Genomic DNA, 25,607 nt, shown 5'->3' with positions numbered 1-25,607 from the left:
CAACCTCCTGTAGGGGGCCTTGAGCAGGAATGGAGCGGCAACCCTGCCCTAGCTACCTAACAAAACCACAACTTTCAGTATGGATTATAATTCAATGTGAAGAAAACCACAATCTTCCAATAGATATCATCAAGATAGATGGAGAGAATATTGAAATGGTCAAGAATTCCGTCTTGCCTGGCTCCATAATCAAGGTTCACAGAAGCAACAGTTGAGAGATCAACCACTAATTGCACTGGGCAAATCTGCGCAAGACCTCTTTAATGCGATAAAGAACAAGGATGTCACTTTGAGAACTAAGATGTCTTTGACACAAGCCATAGTATTTTCGCACGTGAAAGCTGTACACTGAATAGGAAGGCTGAAGAACAACTGATGACTGGATTATGGTGCCACAGCAACCAGGTCCCTGATCACGAAAGAGCTTCCAAAGGACCACTGAGGGTGAAAAGAATACACGAAAGTCTATGTGACCTGCGGCTACTGTAGATGCCGGCCTTGCCTGCAGACGAGAGGGCAGGCGACTACTGTAGATGCCGGCCTTGCCTGCGGACGAGAGAGCAGGCGACTACTGTAGATGCCGGCCTTGCCTGCGGACGAGAGGGCAGGCGGCTACTGTAGATGCCGGCCTTGCCTGCGGACGAGAGGGCAGGCGACTACTGTAGATGCCGGCCTTGCCTGCGGACGAGAGGGCAGGCGACTACTGTAGATGCCGGCCTTGCCTGCGGACGAGAGGGCAGGCGACTACTGTAGATGCCGGCCTTGCCTGTGGACGAGAGGGCAGGTGACTACTGTAGATGCCGGCCTTGCCTGCGGACGAGAGAGCAGACCACACAGTGGAGAAAGGGATGGGAAATGGTCAACGAGGGGTAGAGAAGCAGTCTGGGGCGAGGGGAGAGGTTTCTCAGTATGAGAAAACACTCTAGCCATTCCTGCCATTGTTTAATTAGACAGACAAAAAGAACCCTCAGGTGGAGGCTGCCTCATTACAGCCCCAACCTGACTTCCCTCTTGCCATTTCCAAGTTTTAATTCTCTCTAATGTGTTCAAAATGTATCCCCAAACTTCTCTCACCTGTGGCCTGATGTCATTCTTTTTCAGATGGTCCTTGCCTCTCTCTCTAGCATTTACTCTCCCCAGAGAAGGAGCTGTTTTTCTGGTTGAATAATTGGTCCTAATTACACCAGCTTCTAGGCAAGATGAAAGTGTGGGTGCGAGCTACTTCCCCAGTCCCAGAGAGGGTTGTTAGGGGTTTCAGTGAGCTCTGGAGTGCGTGGCTCAGTTTCTGCCAGGTGAGATGCTAAATTGGAATACAAAAGTTAACTCTGGGCATCTGCAAAACATAGTTTGTCAATTCCCTGCCTCAAGGGTGGATGATTTGGTTTCAATGCTTATGTATAAAGAGTTTTACTGCTTCTTTCCGATAATGAAAATCAGATACATAGCATAATAGTATTACATAATAAATACTATGTAATAATATGTGTAATAATAATCATACTTATTTTGTTTCTTAAGGGTTATGAAATCGGTTCCAACTCAGTGACCCTATTCAAGAAAATGAAACACTGTCCTGTCCTTCAATAGCCTCACAATCTTTCTAATGTTTAAGCCTATTGCTGCAACCACTGCATCACTCCATCTTGTTGAAGGTCTTGCTCTTTTTATTGACCAGCATCATGTCCTTTCTCTGGGGCCTGGGTTCCAGAGAAATGACGAAAGTATGTGAAACAGTCTCACCATCCTGCTTCTAAAAAGCGTTCTGGCTGTACTTGTGCAACAAATTTCTTTGTTCTTCAGACATTCCCTGGTCTGGTCAGTATTCTTCACCAACACCCTAATATAAAAGCATCAGTTCTCCACTCTTCCTTACTCATTGTTCACTTCTCACATGCCTACGAGGCGACAGAAAATGCCATGGCTTAGGTCAGGCACATGAGTCTTCAAGCTGGCATCTTTACTTTTGAGCAATGTAAAGAGGTCTTTGGAGTAGATTTGCTGAAGAAATAAAACCAAGACCGGTACCTCCATGGGCATTAATGGTGGTTCCATTAATATTTTTTTCTGTTTATCATGATGCTGCTTACTGGTTCAGTTTTAAGGATTTTGTTTTCTTTCTTTGCATTGAGGTTTAATCTATACTTTGATCTTCATCAGCAAGTGCTTCAAGTTCTGGTCCCTTTCAGCAAGCAAGGTGTGCCACCTGTAAATCACAGGTTGATGAGTTTCTCTTCCATTAGTATAATCATTACGTATCTAATATATTACATGGTGTTGCTGTTGGGTGCCATCAAATTGGTTCAACTCATAGAAGGAAACGCTGCACCAGCCTCCCGATTGTTCCCATATGTGAGCTCATTGTTGCAGTCACAGCGTCAATCCATCTTGTCGAGGGTCTGACTCTTTGTCACTGCTTCTGATGTCCTGCTCCAGAGACTGGTCTCTCCTAACAATGTGGCCAACATCCATGTCTCGCCCTCCTTGTCTGTCAGTGTGCTGCACTGTGGTGGCTTCAGTGTTGCTGTGATGCTGCAAGCTGTGTCACTGGTATTTCAAATGCCAACAGGGTCACCCAAAATGAACAGGCTTCAACGGGACTTTCAGATTAAGAACCGACTATGGAGAAGGACTCAGCTGCCCACTTTGGAGGAAGCAGCCACTAAAAACTGTGCATAGCATGGACACACTGTCAGATACTGAAGGGAAAGGTGAAAAGGCCAGCTTCCTCACATCTTTCCTCTATTGGTATCAAACACAGCCTTCTACTGGCTAGCCTCTGTTAGGCACCAAAGAGTCTCCTCTTCACCTAGGTCAGAGGTTTTTGATGTGCACAGGAATCAGGGAGTCCACAGTCGAGCGAACCACGAAGGGAACAGAACAGATCAGCAATGGGAGCCAAGCAAAGCTACAAAGCCCCTGAGGAACTGCCAAAATAGACTTCAGGCTAGGAGGGGCAGTTCCTGGAAGCCCCCCAGGACCAGTGGAGAAAGTCATAAAGGTCAGCAGGCAGATCTGGGATTATCTATGCTTTTTAGGGTTTGGGGATTTGGGGTTGTTGGTTGTTTTGAGGGTTTTTTGCTAAGTTTTTTTTTTCTGTTTCTTTTTCTCTTTTTATTGAATTTTTTGTTTTCTTTTTGTATTGTCTACATTATTATTCGTTTGCCTACCTACCCTGTTTCCCCAAAAGTAAGATATCCACTGAAAATAAGACCTACTTACAGTTTTGCCTCTCGCTGAAATATAAGGCATCCCCCCCAAAAAATAAGACCTCCCCAAAAATAAGGCCCCCCCCGCCCAAAAGCTACCGTTAACTCTGGACCATAGCGGTGGGCACCGCCACGAAGCTCACTGTTGGCCCCAGTGCAGCCGGAACAGACAGGAAGTGCTAGGTCTCTTTTAATAAAACAATAAATGTGTACCGTATTCTTCTTCATGAAAAAATAAGGCATCCCCTGAAAATAAGATCTAGCACATCCTTGGGCTCAAAAATTAATATGAGACACTGTCTTATTTTCGGGGAAACAGTATATAAGATAGGCATGGGAAGCAAGCCCAAGGAGAAAGCAATGAGATTGAAGGTACTGGAGGGACTTACGGGGAGGAAGAAGTGGGGGAAGGGAGCTGTGAGCAAACAGCACCATAGACAGGGAAACAACTAGGGAATTAAAATCAACAATGAGGAGGACAGCTGTTGGAGCAACAGCTATCTAGCTGAGAGGAATTACTTAGTGGCAGAAGACGGGTGAGTGTGAGGGTGGGAAAGAAGGAAGGTAAAATGAAACAGAGGAAAGATCTGAAAGCAAAGGTATGAAAAGAGGTATAAACATAGGTGTGCACTTATGTAAATACATTAATTCATAAAAATAGAGATATTGGCCTATGGACATATATTTATATGGCAATACACTAAGGTAGTAGATGAACTTTGGGCCTCTGCTCAGGCCCAGTCTCAACGCAAGAACACTTTATTCTAACAACCTGGCATTCTATGATGCTCACCCTCCCAGCACAATGACTGAAAACAAAATGGGTACACAGCAAATGTAGTAAATAAAGCTGATGGTAACCAGTTATCAAAAGATATGGCATCTGGGGTCTTGAAAGTAAACAAGCGGTCATGAGCAGAGAAGCAACAAGTCCACACTGAAGAAGCACACCAGCCTGTGAAATCATGAGGTGTTGAAGGGCTAAGGTAACAGGCATCAGAAGACCCAAAACAAACAAAACTAAAACCCATCTGTAGACAATGAGACATCACTTCACAGAAGGGTCATAAGGAAGGAATGAGCCAATCAGAGTGCAGTATAGCACCAATGAAACACACAATACTCTTTTGGTTCCTTAAGGCTTCCCCACCCCCCATTGTCATGACCCCAATCCTGCCTTTCACTGTGGGGTAGGCCAAAGTATATACACAGGTACAGATAAGAGTTCAAGACACACGGAATCCAGTTCAGATAAACCCCTCAGGAACAGCGATACCAGAAGGGGTGGGGGAAGGTGAAGTGAGGTGGGGGGAAGAAACTGCGGAGGGAGACAGCGGTCAGTGTAAGATATGAAAATAATTTATAATTTATCAAGGGGTCATAAGGGTGGAGGGTAAAAAGAGGAGCTGATACCAAGGGCTCAAATAGAATGTAAATGTTTAGAAAATAATGATGGCAACATATATACAAATTTGCTTGATACAGTTGACATATGGATTGTTATAAGAGTTGTAGGAGACCCTCCCCGCCCCCTACCCCCTACCCCCCCAAAAAAATCAGGGAGTTTTCCTCAGGGTTGCATCTGCTAAGATTGTGTTGTAGTAGAAATGAGGCAGACCTAGTAATCTGCACTTTAACAAGCACTATGGTGCTAATGTCCACACTACATTTGAGAAACGGATCTAAGTAAACAAACTCTTTTTAGTTTAGGCTAGTTTTTAGTTAGGAAAAAAATGGAGCAAAAAAAGACCTTGAATTTTTGCTTTATTTAGCTATAAAGTACACATCATTAATATACTTTGTCATAGTCCTATCTATTTGAATTATTAAATTCCATGTTATATAAACCATAAAGCAATAATCTAATACTAATCATTAAGTCTACCAAAATTCTGGTATAAGGAGGAGACTGATAACTGAAGCGTTTGTTGGGAAGCATCCAGTATCAGCCTCAAGAAGTGTCCTGTATTGTAGTCTGCACCATTTCTCTAAGTATCCTCAAACAGGGGTTGGGGCCAGAGTTGAGGAAATTTACAAAAAGAGTATGTTTTGGTCCAACACACGTAGCTAATCAACCTTGTGATGGAAGTTAAAACCAAAACCAGATCTGGATCAGTACACACATCCTAGGCAATTCTGTGGGAGTGCTAACAAAGCTATAAAAGAATCCCAACGACAACCACAACAAATTAAAACACTGAACAGTCGTCTAAATCGTTGGGGAGCTTAATCACACAAAAAGAGATCTTTCTTGCCTTTTCGCCTTTCTTTTTAAAAGCGCTGCTAAGGTTCTTTTATAAATGCCAAAGGCGTCTCCTGTAACTTAGCCTCCAAGTAATAGCTCAGGGCAGCTCTTGTGACTGTTTCCTCCAGCAAAGTGAGCCCATGTCCTACCCAGTAATTTAGAGCTTGGTAAACTAACTAACCAAGTTAAACAACGAATCCATAAAGCGATTTGGGCACTAAGAACTTACTTTCCTAGTAGGACACTTTGTGCGTGTTTCGATGTAAAACCAAGTTACTTTGAGCAAGATCCAGTGGTGTGAAGACATCTGGCATTTCGGTCGGGGAAGATGAGTTTCACCGGCTCACTGACTTTCCTCTTCTTCCTGGCGCTCTCCTGCATGCCCACATCATCCTTTGGTGGAGTCTGTGGGAATGACCAGACACGAGTCAGCATGGAAGGTGGTGTCTACAGATAGCACATGCAAGACAAGCAGACTGCACATCCCTCCCTGCAGCTGCAGAATGGATCCAAACCTGCTTTGCCATGGTCTGGCCTCACACAAAGACTGTGATGCCAGTTTCCGAGTCTGGTATTCCACATTTCGAAGCTCAGAGCCCCTGGAGACAGCCAACTTAAGGGACAGCTTTTTGGCTTTCTCTGGTGAATTTAGAGACTCTTGAGGAAAAGGCTGTCAGGTTGTGGGGCCAACTAAGAGCAATGAAAGTTTAGGAACAATTTAGAAAATTAACTGCATTACAGACAAATATAATTTAAGCCCCAATTAAAATTAGCAGAGACATATAACCTTGCTTTTTCTATCATATGTTCAGATTAGCAAATTAGGAAGGGCCAAGATCTGCACAACTGGATCAATAAGCAACATCATGACAAACAGAGAAATAATGAACCTTGTTAAAGATTTCACTAATGTGGATCCACAATCAACACCCATGGAAGCAAAGAAAATTAAATGGTGTACTTCATTAGACAAATTTGCTACAAAAAGACCACTTTAAAGTGTTTGGAAGCAAAAACTATCCCTTTGAGGACTAAGGTGCGCCTGACCCAAGTAATGATATTTTTAATCACCGTATATGCTTGTGAAAACTGGACAATGACTAAGGTGAAGAGCATCAAATGTACCAGTGTTTCCCAAAGTGGGTACTACCACCCCCTGAGGGGTGCTAGAGTGATCCAAGCAGGCTGCAAAAGCCATTTAATCTATACTTTACCCTGGATAATATAGTACAAACGTTTTTAACTGCCAGGGGAATGCTAAGCAATTTGTTTTCTTAAAAGGGGGTGATTGGCCAAATAAATTTGGGAACCTATGGAATATGCCATTGACTGTCAAAGACTGAGTTTTCTATTTCCATAAAGAGTTGCAGTTTGGGGGCAGGCACAGGGGCAGTTCTACCCTGTCCTGTAGCTATCAGCCGACACGGACTCAATGGCAGTGAGTTTGGTGTGATTTGGTTTGGATGGTCCAAGAAGGAGTAGTAGGTCTATCTTTGAAGAAGCACAGCCAGAATGCTCTTTGGAAGTGTCTCATGTACTTTGGACATGTTCTCAAGAAGGACAAATTCCTGGAGAAGGATATCATGCTTGGCAAAGTAGAGAGTCAGCAAAAAAGAGGAAAACTCTCAATGAGATGTACTGACACAGTAGCTGTCGTAATAATAACATTTAATTTAAATGGATTGAACACAACCGCCAAGAGACAGAGAGTAACAGAATAAATAAGAAAACAGGACCCATCAATATGTTGCCTACACAAGACACATCTGACGAAGACAAAAATAGACTAAACTTTAACTCAACTCCAACTCATAGTTACCCTCTGAGACAGACAGAGTGAACTGTCCCTGTGGGTTTCCAAGGCTGTGAGGCTGTGCTGGAGCAAAACACCTACCGTATATACTCGTGTATAAGCCAAGTTTTTTCAGCACAAAAAATGTGCTGAAAAACTGGGGTTTGGCTTATACACGGGTCAGTGGTACCCCAGCGAGGTGTAACATCTCGCTGCCCCTCCCCCGAGGTAACATGATGAGCGCCCGTTATCTCGCGAGTGATTGCCGTTTCTCCGCTGTTCATTCAAAGCCCCGCTGACACTGCAGGGCTTTGAATGTTTGTTTACTCACATCTAACCAATCAGAGCCGTCCTATGACGTGTATCTTTGAATAAGCCTTTTAAAGACCGTGTGCAAAGGATGTGGCATGAATGGATGTCATCTGGTCAAGCCCGACTAACAAAAGGAGGAAGTCTCATGAAGCCTGACATAGAGTTAATAGCAAAGTGGGGTCGAGATGCATGGGAAGACATTCCAGAAGACATGGTGCGACGTGCCTTCCAGAAATGTAGTATTAGTAATGTTATGGATGGCAGTGGAGACTGAGCTTTGTATGAAAATGACAGCAGTGATGGTGATGACGGCGATCTCAGTGAGGACAGCATCTATGATGACCTCACACCAGCTGAAGCTCTGCATTGGGATACGGATGATGATGAGGAATCCAGTTTTGAAGGATTTTAACTCTTTACATTTTAGCTTGGTTGCTGATTGAACTCAGGGAATCGTACTCTCAAGGTATCATTGTTGACACCATATTGTTTCTGTTGAACCTATTTTCCACTTACTGTGCTGGTTTGCTAATGTTAAACGACTTGTCCTTTTATTTATGTTTTTATTTAAAATAAATATTGAAATACATTACCCCACTGATGTCTCAATTTTTAGTAATTTTATTTTCATTTGTTTTGATTATTGAAACTCACCAATAGCTTCTGCATTTTCCACCCTAGTCGTATTCTCGAGTCAATCAGTTTTTCTGATTTCCCAGGTAATAATTAGGTATCTCAGCTTATACTCGGGTCGGTTTATATCCGAGTATATACGGTATTTCTCCTGTGGAACTGAGGATGACTTCAAACAGCTGACCTTGCAGTTAGCAGTTCAGGGACTGGTCTCTCCTGATAAAAAGTCTAAAATATATGGGAGTCTCACTATCTGTGCTTCTAAGGTGAATTCTGGCTGCACTACTTCCAAGACAGATTTGTTTGTTCTTCTAGCAGTCCACAATATACTTTCAATATTCTTTGCCAACACCATAAGCAAATGCATCAATTCTTATTAATATATCATTAAAGATCTAGAAGGAACCTTCAGAAGTTAGCTAGTACATTCATCTTCAAGTAGACCCCAAATAAATAATTAATGGACTTATGTAAATAAACAATAAAAATGGTAATAATAGCCAAAAATAGTTAATTAATTACTCTAATCTTAAAATATACCCTGAAAAGATTTTGTAGCACCCTTTCCAACTAAGTGGGAGCCCTAATGGCACAGTGGTTATGTGTTGGGCTATGATCAGCAAGGTCAGCAGCTTGAAACCACCAGCCAATCCACAACAGAAAGATGGGGCTTTCTACTCCCTTAAAGAGTTATATTCTCAGAAACCCTGTCCTATAGGGTCACTATGAGTTGGTATCAACTCCATATGTGGAGCAATGGAATACAATAAAGAGTCTAGGTAGAAATGACAGTCTTTGGACCATAAGTAGGGCACCTGGCTTAGTAGGCAGTCCAATGAAGGGGACCCAAAACCACCATATATACTTATTATCTCAATTCTTCCTTTGCATTAATATGACAGGTAGGATCTGCCCTTGTAATGAATGTTACAGGTAATTTTCCCCTAGCATCAATCCCCATGCTCAATGTAAACAGAGCTCACTCAATTAAGAAATCAATCTGTGCAAAGCAACAACTCGTGGATTTCAACTAATAAATGGACTGTATTCGCATAAACTCCTCAAATCAACAGTACCTCAAGTTCTATATCATGGGATAAAGTATTGATGTTATCAATGCAATTGCCTTATGCCCCGGAAAGTGATTAACAATGTTTTGGGGTTTGTTGTTGTTTTTGGCGGGGGGGTATTGTTTGATTTTTGTTGTTCTTGTTGGTTTTTCTTTTTCCATTTTGACTGCTGAAGTAAACCAGAGTCATTCACAACCTGTGGATAAGCAGATGGATTCTGGGCTCTCATTTAATTCCAGCCCCAATCCAAGAACAGTGAGTTCTTATAGCCTGGCCCTGCTCGATACTTACCTTCATGATGAGACCACTGAAGACAAAAGTGTGGTGCAGAAAGAAAATGGTGCCCTGCTATCAATTGTCTAGTGTCTGGGGTCTTAAAAGCTTATATTTAAACAAGCAGCCATCTAGGTGAGGTATCAAATAAGCCCCCACGGAAGAAGCACACTAGCTCCTGTTATCCAAAGATGACGATAACAAAATCCAAATATGACGAAAAGTATCAGAGCTTAAATCATGAGCACACAATTTGTGGAAAGCAATGGAGAACAGTGGGAGCCCAAAATCAATCTGCAGAGTATCTAGTCAGATTAAGCCTCTGGGAGATGCCATCTGGTCACTGACGAGGGACTCAAACGGTTTTATTATCAGACAGAGATTATTGTACACTTGATTATGGTGTATCAAACTATAGTATAATATGATACTTGGCATTTGACCTCCCTCTTCACCCAACTTGAATTTGTTCTAGGCTTCTATATTTCTCACTTGTTCCATAACAGAAATTTCTATCCTCGTTTTAAAACTGCTGGTGGTATTTTCTTTCTTACTCTTTATTTTATCTTTATATTACTATCGTTATTTTCTCCTTTCTGTTCATTTTGGTTTTGTTTTTATTGTTTCTGTTAGGGTTCCGGCTTACGAAGCACAGGAGTGGATGCATGGAAACAATAACTGATGCAATGGTTTACTGGGGACAGGGGATGGGGAGCAAACAATGAATGCAGGATGTGAGAGGGAACACTACAACTGATTGTGATGAAGAATATACAACTCTATTTGAAAGCGACTTAGCTAAGGAAGTGTAGACATATGAATTTTATATCAATAATCTACTAAAAGAATAAAGTGTCCAGACATAATCCCTTACATACATGGCCAAGTGATGTTTGACATGGGTTCTAAGACTATTTAATGGGGGAAAGGAAAGCCTTTTAAACAAACAGTTCTGGGAACACTGGATGTCCACATGCAAAACAAGTTTTAAACTCCACTGGGTGAACCGGACTCTGCCTCAAACACATTTGTAACCTGAGGACTTGAGTGGGAAAATAAATGGTGTCTGAGGAAGCAGAAGACAGCTGTACCAAGATTAGTGAACTGCTAGTAGGCAGACAATTAAGATCTTTCTACATCAATGCCCTATAGGCTGTATTTAATTATGTTATTATACTTGCAAACCTGTGACAGTCATTCTCTTGGAGGTGCTATGTCATTGGGGGGGGTTACCCTCTTGGAGTTGTGATATATGTTTTTCTGGTTTTGGGTAGATGAAACTCAGGATTGATAAACCTATAGGGGTAGCAAGTAGAAGGGGGTTTTGGGGTATTACAGGGCTGGAGGAGGGGTGGAAAGGACATGATGTCAAGGACTCCAGGAAGAAAGGTATGTTTAGAAGCTGATTATGGAAGTATCTGCATAATTCTGCTTGACGTGATTGAATTAAGGAATGATATGACATGCATATTAACTCCCAAGTAATAATAAATTAAAAGAACATTAAATATATATATATATATATAGATAGATCCAGGAATGGGTTTGGGCTTTAAACTAAATCCTAGCTCCAACTTAAGAACAATTAGGTTCTTACCTCATGGCCCTGCTCAAGAGTTGCCCTCAAGAAGGGAACACAGAAGACACAGATGCTTTAGCAATGTGTGGTGAAGAAATTAGATGGTGTCCGGCTATCAGATAAAATAGCATCTGGGGTCTTAAAGGCTTGTCTCCAAACAATCATCCATCTAAGAGAAATGCCTATTAAGTCCACATGGAAGAAACACACCATCATCAGTCACCAAAGGATTGGAATCCATGTAATCCAAAGACGAAGCAGGGATTATTATCAGAGCCTAAACTGTGAGAATCTGGTGTGCAGATGATGGATGACAGTTGGAACTGCCTAGAAAATAGGTCTCCGTGACCTCTCTCTATCTGGTTTTCAACATTTTCTGTATGATGGGTTTGTATTGTTTTGTTTGGGTTTTGTCTGTTCATCTTCGGGCATATCTCAGAGAAGTTATGTCATTATTTGAGATCCCCTCTTGAAGTCATTCTCTTTTTTTAGTATATGATACCCTGGATTGATGAATTTATGGGGACAGCAAGTAAGATGAAGGCTTCAGGCAGTGGGGGATACGGAGGGAGTGGTGAGGTAAAGAGACGATGTCAAGGAGTCCAGGAAAAAGAGAATGTTTGGAAAGTGATGGTGGTAGCAATTGTACAATTCTGCTTGATGAACTATGGAATGATATATGTATTAATTCCTGATTAATTTTAAAATAAGAAAGAAAAGAAACCAAACTTAACCAACAGTTACCATGATTGAAGGAAAATGTTGTTCCTTAGGAGGTACTGAGTTTAAGTTAATGGTGGTGGAATAAAACAACAATTGAAATGAAAATAAGAAATTGGAATCAACTACTTTGGGACTCTGGTACTTGACTGGATGCTTACGTTAACTGAATAAGTGCTTTACAAAAGAATAATCTAGGTGACCCACATGCCCTAACCAGCTACCATTCCCAGTCCTCTGCTCTGTCACGGTGGTGAAGATGGCTGACATACTTCTAGAGCTGCTTGTTCCTAAATGTAAAGTCAAATCAATACCAATATGCCTCAAAATCTCCCAAATCAATATCAAAAAAGATGGAATTCTTTCTAACTTATTTTATGAGGCAAACATTATTAGTGATTACAAAGCCAGACAAAGCATCACAGAAAAAGGAAAAACCACAGGCCAGTATCCTTTCTGAATACAGATTCAAAAACCTCAGCAAAATACTAACAAACCAAATCCAGCAGTATATAAAAAGGACTATGCATCGAGACCAAAGGACTATATACCATTTCTGGGATAAACAAAAGGGGTTTAGTCTAGGAATGCAAGGATGGTTCAACATATAAAATCAACCAATGTAAAGTACCGTACTAATAAAATAAATGTAAAAGGCACATGATAACCTCAATTGATGTATAAAAAACATTTGACGATATTTAATACCCTTTCACAAATAAAAGTTAAAAAAAAACCCAGGCTGGAACATGGATGAACTTTGAAAACATTATGTTAAGTGAAACACGCCAGACACAAAGAAAAAAAATTGCATGATCCTAATTATATATAAGGTACTGCTAGTTTATTGTGCCAGCCTGGCCGATAAACACAAGTAGGATTAACTGAAGGGCAGATGGATAAATGGCTCAATGAGCCTCACCTTGGTTGTTCTGTGCCTCAGTTTAAAGGGGTACACTACCTGTGGGATGCCTAGCCTGTGGACTGTGTCACTGTAAGTTGAGGTCCCTTTAAGCCCACACAATTGGAATGTTCATCTCTGGAGCTGGGGACTGACAGTTGATAACAGTTGGGGACCTGCCTTGCTGTTTGCTGTCTGGATATATATAGCCCAGCTCTCTCTACAGAAGGGGACTGGCAACTGGCAGCTCTCAAGCTTTGAAGGACTGCTAGTGTCTCACTGCTTTATAATTTAACTGTTAATTTCTTATATTATCTATCTGTATATAATTTAACGGTTTATTTCTTGAATTATATATCTATCTTTATAAATATATTTATATATAATTACTAGCAATCTGGTTTGTCTCTCTAGAGAACCCTGTCCAATATAGGTACTGAGGCAAATTCATCAAGATAAAAAGCAGAATAGAGGTTAACAGAACATGGTGAAAGAGGTAATAGGAAGTTATTGTTTAAATTAAGTATAGAGTTTCTGTTTGAGATGATCAAAGAAAAAATCTAGAGATAATAGTGATATTGACACAACATTGTGATGGATTTAATGCTGCCAAATTGTACACGCAAACATGGTTAAAATGTTCATTTTAAGCATATATATGTGTGTATATATATATCACAATTAAAAGTTGAAAATTTCAGTATTATTTAAAAAAAGAAAAAAAGCTTTCATACATCCTGGCCCACAAAGCCAAGAGGACGATATCCCTGCTCAGAGCAGTCAATGCACAGAAAGGACCATATGGCCAGCACCACTACAAGACACGACTTCCTTCACTAACTCGTAGCCCTACAGGGGACAACACTGAAGACACAGTGTGGGAGTTGCACCCGATCTCACCCCACCATACTAAGGCAAAACACTAAGGGTGTGCAACAGAACAGGAGGGGAAGCAGAGCAAGGAAATCCTGAGGGAATACCAAAAATAGATTTGGGGGTCAGGGCGTGGCACCCCATCAGACTCAACAGGAAAACACTCCTAAAGGTCAACAAACAGACCTTGAACTATTTACAGGCTTTTCTCTTTTTTTGTCATTGGTTTGTTATTGTTGTTGTTTTATTTTCTTTTGTTGCTTTGTTTCCACTCTGTCTTGTTTTGTGCATAATATTATCTCTGCAGGTCTATCTAGATAAGATAGGCGGGATAAACTATTTGGAGTAGAAAACAAGGGGACCAATAGTTCCGAGGGAGCATGAGAGATGGGAGGTAGGGGAAAGGAAGTGGTGTTAACAAACCCAGAACAAGGGAACAAAAAGTGATCGAAAATCGGTGGTGAGGAGAGTGTAAGAGGCCTGATAGGTTTTGAGCAAAGGCAATGTAACCCAGAGAAATTACTTGAAACCCAAATAAAGGTTTAGCATGATAGCGGAACAAGAGGAAAGTAAAAGGAAATAGAGGAAAGAACTAGGAGCCAAAGGACATTTATAGAGCTCTAAACACAGGCATGTACATATGTAAATATATTTATATATGATGATGGGGAAATAGATCTATGTGCATATATTTAAGGGTTTATTATTAAGGTAGCAGATGGACATTGGACCACTAGTAAAGTACTCCCTCAATGCAAGAACACTTTGTTCTATTAAACTGACATTCCATGATGCTCACCTTCCTGACATGATCGCTGAAGACAAAGCGGGTGCATAAGCAATTGTGATGGTGCCCAGCTATCAAAAGATATGGCATCTGGGGTCTTAAAGACTTGAAGATAAACAAGCAACCATTTAGCTGAGAAGCTACAAAGTCCACATGGAAGAAGCATACCAGCCTGTGTGATCATGAGGTGTCGATAGGATCAGGTATGAGGCATCAAAGAACAAAAAATCGTATCATTGTGAATGAGGGGAAGTGCAGATTGGGGACCCAAAGCCCATCCATAGGCAACTGGACATCCCCTTACAAAAGGGTCGCAGGTCGCCAGTCAGGGTGCAGCGTAGCAACGATGAAACATACAACTTTTCCTTTAGTTCTTGAATGCTTCCCCCCCCCCCCCACTATCATGATCCCAATTCTATCTTACAAATCTGGCTAGACCAGAGGATGTACAATGGTACAGATATGAACTGGAAACACAGGCAATTCTGGATAGATGAACCCCTCAGGACCAGAGATGAGAGTGGCGATACTGGGAGAGTGAAGGGAAGGTGGAATAGAAAAGGGGAACCAATTACAAGGATCTACATATAATACCCTCCCTGGGGGAAGGACAACAGAAAAATGGGTGAAGGGAGACATCTGACAGTGTAAGACAAGACAAAAAAGCAATAGTTTATAAATTATCAAGGGTTCGGGAGGGAGGGAGGGAGGGAGGGAGGGAGGGAGGGAGGGAGGGAGGGGGAAGGAGGGGGAAAAATGAGGAGCTGATACCAAGGGCTTAAGTAGAAAGCAAATGTTTTGAGAATGATGATGGTAACAAATGTACAAATGTGCTTGACATAATGGATGGATGTATGGATTGTGATGAGTTGTACGAGCCCCCAATAAAATTTTCAGATTTTCTAGATTTATGGGTACCTTTAACAAAATTAATTTATTAGAAAGTCATTTTCCCCCTAGTCATAGACAATTTTATTTAACAACATTTATCTTCTTGATCAGTCCCTGGAAAAGGCCAGACATACTGCCTAGTAAAGAAGAGGGGCAGGGAAAACTAAGAAGACTCTCAATAAGCTAGGTGACAATCAGTGTGAGGATGGCACAGGCCTGGACAGGATTTGGTTGTTGTACACAGGGTCTCCATGAGCTGGAACCAACTCCACAGTAACAACAACAACATCTCACTGAAAGCAGCACTTTCTTAAACTCAAAACTCCTTCATATCATGGGCTAGTTTTGTTTGTTTTTATACTCCACTAGACCTTGTTACTGTGATATGACCAGTATAAGAGCCAAAACAAGTCATGCATATTAAAGTAAAGCAATTGAGATCAATAAGCTTTGCCTTACATGATTGTTGCCTTTCTCCACTGCTGCTGCTGCCTCCTCCTCTTCCTCCTCCTCCTCTTCTTCCTCCACCACCTCCTCCTCCTCCTCCTCCTCCTCCTCTCCTTCTTCCTCCTCCTCCTCCTCACAGTCTAAACCTTGGTTGACAATCTCAGTAGGTTTTTGCTCCTGAAAGAGACTGTTCTCCAAATCAGGCACTCTGGTGGCCTCTGTGGTGACTTTTACTTTCATACTGTGAAAACCAGTGGAGACCAATCCCACTTGCAGGTTGACAGGCTCCCCCTCAAATAGCAGTAAGGATGAGTTTGTACCCTCTTTAAAACCAGGAGGTTGATAATTATTCGGGGTCACTGAAAAACAAAAAAGGTAGAAAGCATTACAGAATGCATCTCATTAGAAAAACTCAGATTAATCTTTGATAGTAGCAATAGACATCTCATTAAAATGCTTAAAATACCCTCTAATTTATATAAAATATTCATCCAGCAATAAAAAAATTGATTACAGATCTCCACTTACCATCATTATAGTAGTGAAGTTTCATAGTAAGTATAACATCATTAGGAAGAGGCCCAAGGTTCTGCATAAGTATATACAATTTACGGATCAGTAGAATACTGGCTTTCTTAATGTTGCCACTCTTTGTTCCACTTCTTGAACTGCTGCTATAACTACAGAGAAAAATAGCATACTTTTCAATCATATATGATACTGACAATATATTCTAAAAAGACCAAAAATTTTGACCAAATGGTCAAGTAACAAATAAATTAAACAGAACATTTTCAGGGCTTTTTTTTAGAATGTGAACTAATGACGTCATTGCACTTTTTCCAACATGCATAGGAAGGCTATATATATTTTTTTTACAGATTAATTCTATTTTTATTATAAATCATTTTATTGGGGTCATACAACTCTTATCACAATCTATACATACATCAATTGAGTAAAGCACCCTTATACATTCATTGCTCTCATCATTCTCAAAATTCGCCTTCCACTTGGGTTCCTGGAATCAGCTCATTTTCCTTTTTCCCTCCCCCTCCCTCTCCGCTCCCCCCTCCCTCATGAACCCTTAATAATTTATAAATTATTATTTTATCTTATCTTACACTGCCCGGCGTCTCCCTTCACCCACTTTCCTGTTGCCCATCCCCCAGAGGGGAGGTTATATATGTAGATTCCCGAGATCAGTTCCCCCTTTCTACGCCCCTTCCCTCCCGGTATCACCACTCTCATCGTTGGTCCTGAGGGGTTCATCTGTCCTAGATTCCCTGTGTTTCCAGATCCCAACTGTACCGCTGTGCATCCTCTGGTCTAACCAGGTTTGCAAGGTAGAATTAGAATCATGATAGTTGGGGGGGAGGAAGTGTTTAAGAACTAGAGGAAGGTTTTGAGTTTCATTATTGCTACACTCAACCCTGAGTGACTCATCTCCTCCCCACTACTCCTCTGCAAGGGATGTCCAGTTGTCTACAGATGGGCACTGGGTCCCCATCACGCACTCCCCCTCATTCACATGATGATATGATTTTTTTCCCCTGGAAGGCTATATATTTTTAAAACATTGCCATCAAGTCAATTCTGTCTCGTGGTGACCCTATTAAGACAGGGTAGAACTGCCTCTCTGGATTTCCAAGACTGCAACTCTTTACAGCCCTAAAAAAAAGCCTAATCCTTCCCCCTTGAAGTGACTGGTGGTTTCAAGTTGCTGACATCTCAGTTAGCAGCCCAAAGTGTAAGCAGCAAATTCCTATAAAGCATTTTGAATATGATTTTTTTATTTACAAATAAGAAAATTCTGTAATAGCAAATATAATAGCTTTAATATTAGGAAATTTGGCATCTAGTATTAGCTCTTCTTCTAATTATCTGGATGACCTCTGTCAAATCATTTGGTCAAGTGGCTCGTGTGTAAGATAAACTTTCCACACCTCTCCAACTATAAAATCAATTCCCAGCTATGGGTTTTTCTAGCTATCTCTCAAAAGTAAATACTGCTCGTTTCTTGCATTGATTACACATCATCTATAAGTTTCTTCTTTGTCCACACTGCTAAACATCCTCCATACCACTGGCCAAAAAAATACTCCAAATAGGAAAATCTGCACATGTCTCTTAAAAGTCGATTGCCTCCATTAAACTTGAGAATGGTGTGTACACGGTGTCCATCTTTCACACGCAGTAAAACCACATTCAGAACACCCTTGCGTTCTTTTAAACAGAAATCATGTTTACTTATGGAAGCACTAATTTTGTGAATAATCTTTTAAATAAACAAATGCCCATCACTGGTTTCTAGGAAATTAGTAACATGAATTACTTTTCTCCTCTCTACAATCTCAGAAACCCTAAAGAACAATTCCACTCTGCCCTTTAGAGTCATTATGAGTCAAAACAGACTGGATGGTAGTGGGTTTGGTTTCAAACTTGGATCGCTTTTTTAAAAAATAAATCATTTTATTGGGGGCTCATACAGCTCTTATAACAATCCACACATCAAGTGTATCAGGCACATTTGTATATATATTGCCATCATCATTTTCAAAACATTTTCTTTCTACTTGAGTCCTTGGTATCAGCTCCTCATTTTTCCGCCCCCTCCCCTGCTCTCCCACCTTCGTGACCTTATTAGTATTTTCATAGCTTACACTGTCCGCTGTCTCCCTTCACCCACATTTCTGTTGTCAGACCTGGAACTCTTAACCATTCAATTGATCTTAGACCCAACATTAGACTAGAAGGATGACATCTCCATGCCTACTAGCTTCACCCAGGGATTTCGGAAATTTAAAAATATTACAATTCCTTTTATAATAATGGTTTGAAGAGTTAGTAGGGGAGTTGCAAAGGTAATATAAACCATACCTTTGACTTCAGGAAATTTATGTTTATCTCAACCCAGATATTCATTAAACAATTAAATTTTACCTGCCAAAATCCATACTGGCTCCTTCTTTTGTGTAACTGAATTTAAACTGATATATCTCTGTCACTTTCTAGAAATATCAAAGGCAACAAAGAAAATAAATCATGTAAAATGTTGGAGCTCAATTTACCCCCAGAGAACTTTCAGTCAAATAATACACAGGTCTAGGCAGTGAGGAATATAAACCTTAGCACAATCAATCACACAAGACCCAAAACTGTGAAGAGGTTAGGTATGGGAGTGGGAACAGAGCATAGGAAGGCTGGGGCAGGGACAAAAAATGGAGGGTTTAACAAGAAAAATATATATATTTTAAAATAAATAAAATAATTGCTTCATGGAAAACTCTCCAAATTCCTGACCCCTCAGATTGAAATATGGGCATGAGAGACTAAAAAAGGAGGAAAAATCAAACTGAAGTGGACGTGGAGTCCTCAATGACACAGAGCCACTTCAAGCATTTTTAAACAGCTCAGCAGACGGGAGGAGTCGGGAAGGAGAGATGAAAATTAAGGGACCCAGGGAGAAAGTGGAGCTTGTTACGCTGGCAGAATGATAGCCACGCCACAAAACAAAAACATAATTCTTTCATGAAACACCAAAAATCTATCTGTATGAACTTTCACCCAAGCTTCACACACACCCCCTAAAATAAGTAAATCCAGAATTCCACATAAGGAGCATTCTCATTGTACGCCTGCTACACTTCCTGCATGTTGTTTGTTTGACAGCCTTGCATTATTCAGGAATAAGATTTTCAGATATAAAAATAATTGTTCCCACTAGGAAGCAAAGTATCATATGATCCAGCAATCTCTTTTTTGATGTATATCCTAAAGAAGAGCCATAACACAAACAGATGTATGCACACCAATGTTCACTGCAGCATGTTCACAATAGCAAGAGGATGGAGACCACCTAAATACCCATCGGTGGAAGACTGGATACATCAATTTAGACGTAGGCACAAAATGGCTGACCACATCAGCATGCACCAAAGGGCAATGATTATGTCATTATATGACTGCCAGATCAGTGAAATCAAGGCCCAGCCAACTTGACATATTTCTTTGGGGAAATGGGGTGGGGGAGGGGGCATTGGGGAGAAAGGGCCACAGTTCAAACCATAACAGCAATGAATTAACAAATGGGGTATTCTGCTGGCAAAAAAGAAATCAAAGGTTTAGAATTATCTCGTTTATATTTTTTCCCCAGAAGATCACAAGCAGGAAGGATTCAAAATCAACTACAATAAATGACAATATATTTTTATATAAGCAGGGATTCTTGATATCAAAATGTGAGGAAATTGGCTATTTCTACTCAATGTTTCTTTTCCCCAACATGTCTAAGGAGTTATTAAAAATGCCCTAATGGAGAATAGGCTAAAAACATTTTTAAAAGAGAGAGAGAGAGAGAATAGGCTGTTTGACACACAAACACACTTGAAAGCGCTCCTTGAGGTACTCTGCTCATCTAGAGTACAGCAACAAAATCTGCCACTGCCACCCAGGTAAACATAATGAAGAGCAATATACTGGCCACCTTCTCCTGTGTTTCCTTACCTCAGGCTCATTGGGACTTGTGTAAAGCTATTTAAAGAAAAAAAATAGCTTTTAATTCGGGAACTTACTATATTGCTTCACAGAATACAGTTCCTATTTGTATATTATTAATTAAGCGCTTATATGTATACTTTTATCAAGCTATAAAGAGGATAAGTTCTTATTTTTTTAACGAAGAGTATATAGAATTCTGTGAACAGTGAATATAAAGGAATCAAAAACCAGGTGTTCATCATTATTGTGACAGATACAAATAAATCCTATATAATTTTCTATGATTTAGAAAATTTAAAAACAAAAGTCTCAGCTTTTCAATGGTATTCTCTCATTTTCTATTTTTACATTTAACATGTTATACCCCTCAACACTTCAAAAATGAAGCAAATGAAACCACAAGAGCCAATAGATAAAACCAGCAGTACATCAAACACATTTTCCCAGTGTTCTTAAATACCAAATAACTAAGTTTTAATTTCAATTTTTCACTCCCGAAAGTCTTAAGATATATAAAGAAAGGCAAGGAGGAGAAAGAGTACTGTTTTCATGGTTCACTTCCCAAACGACAATGAAACGGAGACAGAAGCTTGGGGATTCGATGTATACTCACTGTCAGTACTGCCATGTGTAGCTTCAAGAGAAAAGAAAACTATTGTTATTATGTACTTGTAACTATATTATTTTTAGTCTCAATAGAGGGTAATTAAAATATAATTTTAGAAAAGTTCCAAAGACTTGAAAAGAAAAAAAATATTCAGAATGTCAAAGGGATAAGAGTTATCCATGCACTCCAGTGAGTGCTTGTTCTCTACATTAGAGTCTGCCGGGGAGGGAGGCAGTTCTTGCTGTCAGTCTCCGACGTGTACAGAGTAGAACTGCTACACAGGGTTCATTATCCCGATCCTCTCAAAGTTATACTCTAGAATGGAAGATATAGACAATAACTCACTTATTACTAGGAATTAAATACAAAGTATCTAATATGTGTTCCTTTTGAAATGTCTATAAAACCTTTGACTTAATAAAAAAATAAAAATTAAAAAAACTTTGACTTCCCCACATACAGACTAATGTAAACAGTCTCTCCATGGACGTGGGATTCCAGTGCCTACATGCGCAGATTTATTCCAAACAAAATGTGCTTAAACCTGTCTCTGGGACCCGTGCACAGCCATCAACAAGCTCTCTCAGCGAGGCACTTCTCTTAGTTTCTTTTATCAGGACGCCTTCAGAAAAACAGAGCAGAGGCTTCCATAGGGGTCTGCTGCACCATCTGAACTCACTACAAAGAAGTGATCTTGATACTGATAAAGGACACAAATGATCACCATGGGCTTGTTAGGCAGTTTTAGGAACTTTGGAAGCTGCATTAGTGGGGAAAAGGCAGGGAAAGTAGCATCAAGGAATTGTTTCCCTTTGCAACAATGTACCTATTTATTCTTCAATGGTAGCAAGGGCTCGCCAATGGATTTCATCAGGAAACCTTATCCCGTCCACTTCCCTGATGATTGCCACTTGAGACTTCTTTATTTTTGGCGGGGGGTGGGGGGGGGGGTGGGGGGGTGGGGGGGGTGGGGGGTGGGGGGGGTGTGTTTCTCAAAACTCAAAGAACATTGAAAAGGGAACACAATTTGAGCCCCTCAAGGACGCCAAAACTAGCATTTTGATGTAGTGTCAATCAAAGAATGCAGAATTCTACGGGAAGGGTTGAAGATAGAAACACTATCTTCAGAAGTTTACAGACCTAGATGGAAGCTATGTTAAGAAACAATAGCTTCACCTTTTGATATTCGTGTTAAATAAATATTTCTATGACTTTATAGCAATACTTTTACCTACTGTCGTGATATATATAAAATCAATATATGTGTCTGCAATTATACAAGCAAGCTTCAAAAAGTTCATTAAAAAATGGAATTCTCCCACAAATTTTTGAAACTCCCTAGTCTATAGATGATTGGTACATGTGTATATGTTTGAATTCAAGTATAATTATTTTTAAATACCACGAACAGAAATCAAGGAGTCCTGGTAGCACTGTTGGGTAAGCATTGTCTGCTAACCAAAAGGTTGGCAGTTCAAACCCACCAGACGCTCCTCAGGAGACAGATGAGGCTATCTGCTCCTGTAATGATTTACAGCCTTGTAAAGTCTATATCGGGTTACTAAGAACTGGAAGTGATTTGATAGCTCTGAGTTTGAGGGGAATAGAGTACTGTTTCATTTCAAATACTTCATCCATATTACCCAAATCACAAAAACTCACTGCCAAGGAGTCATTCTCACTCCCAGTGACCCTGCAGAGCACAGACTGCTACTGTGGCCTTCCAAGACTGTCACTGTGCAGGAATAGAAGAACACCTAGCAAGCTCTGTCTTTCTCCAGCTGGGGCTGGTGGTTTCCAACTGCTGGTTTTGTGGTTTGCAGAGCAACATGTTAGTGACACTAACATTTTAGCAACACTGTGTCACTGCCTACAATGGTAAAAGTACAGGCAGGGAAGGGGGAAAATGAGGAGCTGATGCCAAGGGCTCAAGTGGAGAGCAAATGTTTTGAGAATGATGAAGGCAATGAATGTACAAATGTGCTTTACACAACTGATGGATGTATGGACTGTAATAAGAGTTGTACGAGCCCCCAATAAAATGATTTTTTAAAAACTACAGGCAGACTTTGTTCTATTGAACTTCACTTTACTGTGCTCTGCACAAAGTGCTTAATAAACTAAAAGCTTTGGCAACTCTGTTACCTGCAATCTATTGGCACCATTTTCCAACAGTATGTGCTTACTTTGTATCTCTGGCTCACATGGTGGCAATTCTTAAAATATTTCAAACTTCCTGATGCACATTTAATAGACAAGAGTGTAAAAATTACTTTTACATGCACCAGAAAAATATTTTCATGTGATCCACTTTATCAAAATAGTTAACTTTCCATTACGGTGTGGTTTAGGTGTGCCTGTATACTATGAACTCTACATTTTACTAATATTTAATGAACAATTCACACATTTGCTCAAAAATAGGCATAACTTCTGATTTTAGAGAACATAAAGACTAGTAAGGGCGACCAAGAGTAAACAACAACAACAACAGCTCTGCCACTACCCCGCCGGCTGCTAACAAGCAGCAGCACAGGGTGCTATGAAAACCTGCAACTGAGGTCAGTCTGGGCCAGGAGAGAGCCCGCGGGAGGCAAGGGTGTCAGGAAAGGCTTCACTGGGAAAGTGCTATTTAAGCTGAAGTATAAACTGGATTCACATAAAGTGCGTCAAACAAAAAAACCAATTCATTGCCATGGAGTCAATTCTGACTCATAGGAGAACTGCTCCTGTGGGTCTCTGAGGTTGTGAATCTTCATGGGAACAGAGAGCCTCATCTTTCTCCCATGAAGACTGCTGGGTTCAAACTGCTGATCTTTTGGGTAGCAGCCCAATGCATCATCCACTTTGCCACCAGGACTCCTTAAAGAATGTGGGTTGAGGAACTTTATTTTAAAAAACCAATGGAGCTATTTAGGCAAAATTGTGTCATGATCAGCCTTATTCTTATGGAAGAATGTAGTATGCACAATGACTTCGAATGCTGAGGGATGAAGAATAGAAATAGACAAAAGAGAAAGCTACATGTAATTCGGTCCCTTCTAAAATACTATTTAAAATATACATGCACCTATGTATTTGAAATAATCTAAGCAATACTATAAAGTCCAAGGAAAAGAATGTCAGAATCACCAAAAATTTCACAGCCAGAAAAATCATCTTTTCAACAGAACACCCATCATCCTATCTAGATATTCAAGCTAGAGACTCTGAAACTTGCTCTTAAACCTAGAGTAAAGTGACAGAGAAACAGAGAATGAAAACAGCTGAAGCAAAAATGCCAAAGGGTGGCTCAAGAAGATAAAATCATGACGTGTGCAAAAACTAGAGTTAAAAGACCAAAAGGGAGGAACATGCTTCCCTTTCAGGGAAGTTTCTCAGGTTGAAAGAAAAAAGGAAAATATGCAAGCATCACACTGAAATAGTGACAGATTCTATGGGCAAAATTTTGAATGATGCAGTAAGCATCAAAAGAAGATGCCGTAAAAAAAGAAAAAGATGATAAAGTCACTGAACGAAAAAGAATCAGTGGATGCTCAACCATTTCAGGAGGTAGCATGTGATCAAGAGCTGGTGATAGTGAAGAAATAAGGCATTGAATGCCTTGTACTGAAGGAATTAGTGAAAAATAAGTCCCAGAAACCGACAGAATACCAATTGAAATGTTTCGACAAATTGATACAGCGTCGGAAGCACTCACTAGTCTACGCCCAGAAAACTGAGACACACCTACCTGGCTAACTGGCTGGTAGAAATCCGTATGTGTGCCCATTCCAAAGAAAGATGACCCAACGAAACATGGAAACTTTCAAGCAGTATCATTAGTATTACATGCAGGTAAAATGCTGCTTAACCAATGTAGCAGTATCTCAACAGAGAGTCAAGCTGCAGTCAGAAGAGGACATGGGGCAAGGGACACCACTGGTGGCATCCAATGGATTTTGGCTGAAAGCAGAGAATACTAGGAAGATGTTTACTTGTATTTTATTGACTATGCATAGACATTTGACTGGGTAGGTTATAAAAAATGATGAATTGTGAAGAATGGAAATTTCGGGGTAAATCTGTACCTAGACCAAGAAGCAGTCATTTCCAAGAGGATAGTGAATGGTTTAAAGTCAGGGGAGGTGTGCACCCAAGGTGTAGCCTTTCATCAGACTTATTCAGTCTGTGTGCTGAGCACACAATCTGAGGTGCTGGACGACATGGAGAACTCAGCATCAGGCTGGAGGACGACTCATGATCAACTTGCAATTTGCCAGTGACAGAACCTTCCTTGCTGAGAGTCAAGAGGACATGAAACACTTTTTGACGAAGACCCAAAGAATACAGCCTTCCAAGTATGAATTAAAGCTCAACATAAGAAATCAAAAATCCTCATGCACCACTTCTAACAAGTTTGATTGGGGTGGTAATCAAAGTATCTCTTAATTTTACAAAAAAATATCAAACTGATTGATAAGAACACCTGGGTATTTAACAGCTCAATGTGGTGTAGGTACTGGTTGACCAAACAAAAAGATGCTGCCCTAGATCTGAGGCCGGTGTTAATCCTTTAGTTGCTGAATGGTGGTGAAGTCTAGATGGACCCCAGATGACACACTGGGATTAGGGGGACAGGGTGGCAAAAGAAAGGTCGCTTAAAGTCTCAGAAGAGTGATTATCTACTACACCTGTAAAGAGTGACAGTCTCAGAATGCACAGGGACAGATCTACCCTGTCCTAGAGGATCACTGGAAGTCAGAAGGGGCCGAATGGCAGTGAGTCTGTG

The 25,607-nt window shown here is 40.5% G+C and overlaps 1 protein-coding gene across 3 annotated transcripts in view; it reads right to left on the bottom strand.

Annotated features, from left to right (window-relative positions):
• The window catches only part of HORMAD2 (HORMA domain containing 2), a 63,931-nt gene that overhangs the window by 23,146 nt on the left and 15,178 nt on the right, over window positions 1-25,607 (bottom strand). The window contains exons 6-12 of one of the 3 annotated variants that reach the window (XM_075564997.1): window positions 20,843-20,863; window positions 20,236-20,262; window positions 18,673-18,740; window positions 16,258-16,409; window positions 15,742-16,088; window positions 5,681-5,856; window positions 674-2,203 (exon numbers count right to left, since the gene is read on the bottom strand). In XM_075564997.1, coding sequence (XP_075421112.1) covers window positions 5,725-5,856; window positions 15,742-16,088; window positions 16,258-16,409; window positions 18,673-18,740; window positions 20,236-20,262; window positions 20,843-20,863 — 747 coding nt within the window. In that variant the 3' untranslated portion in view covers window positions 674-2,203; window positions 5,681-5,724. Of the gene's footprint in view, window positions 1-673; window positions 2,204-4,945; window positions 5,857-15,741; window positions 16,089-16,257; window positions 16,410-18,672; window positions 18,741-20,235; window positions 20,263-20,842; window positions 20,864-25,607 lie in introns of those variants that run through there. The other 2 variants (XM_075564996.1, XM_075564994.1) reach the window with 2 other exon arrangements.

This window comes from Tenrec ecaudatus, chromosome 12, assembly GCF_050624435.1.
Source record: "Tenrec ecaudatus isolate mTenEca1 chromosome 12, mTenEca1.hap1, whole genome shotgun sequence".
Classification (NCBI taxonomy): domain Eukaryota; kingdom Metazoa; phylum Chordata; class Mammalia; order Afrosoricida; family Tenrecidae; genus Tenrec; species Tenrec ecaudatus.
The sequence above is the reverse complement of the archived record's forward strand: the minus strand, read 5'-3'. Positions and strand labels throughout refer to the sequence as shown.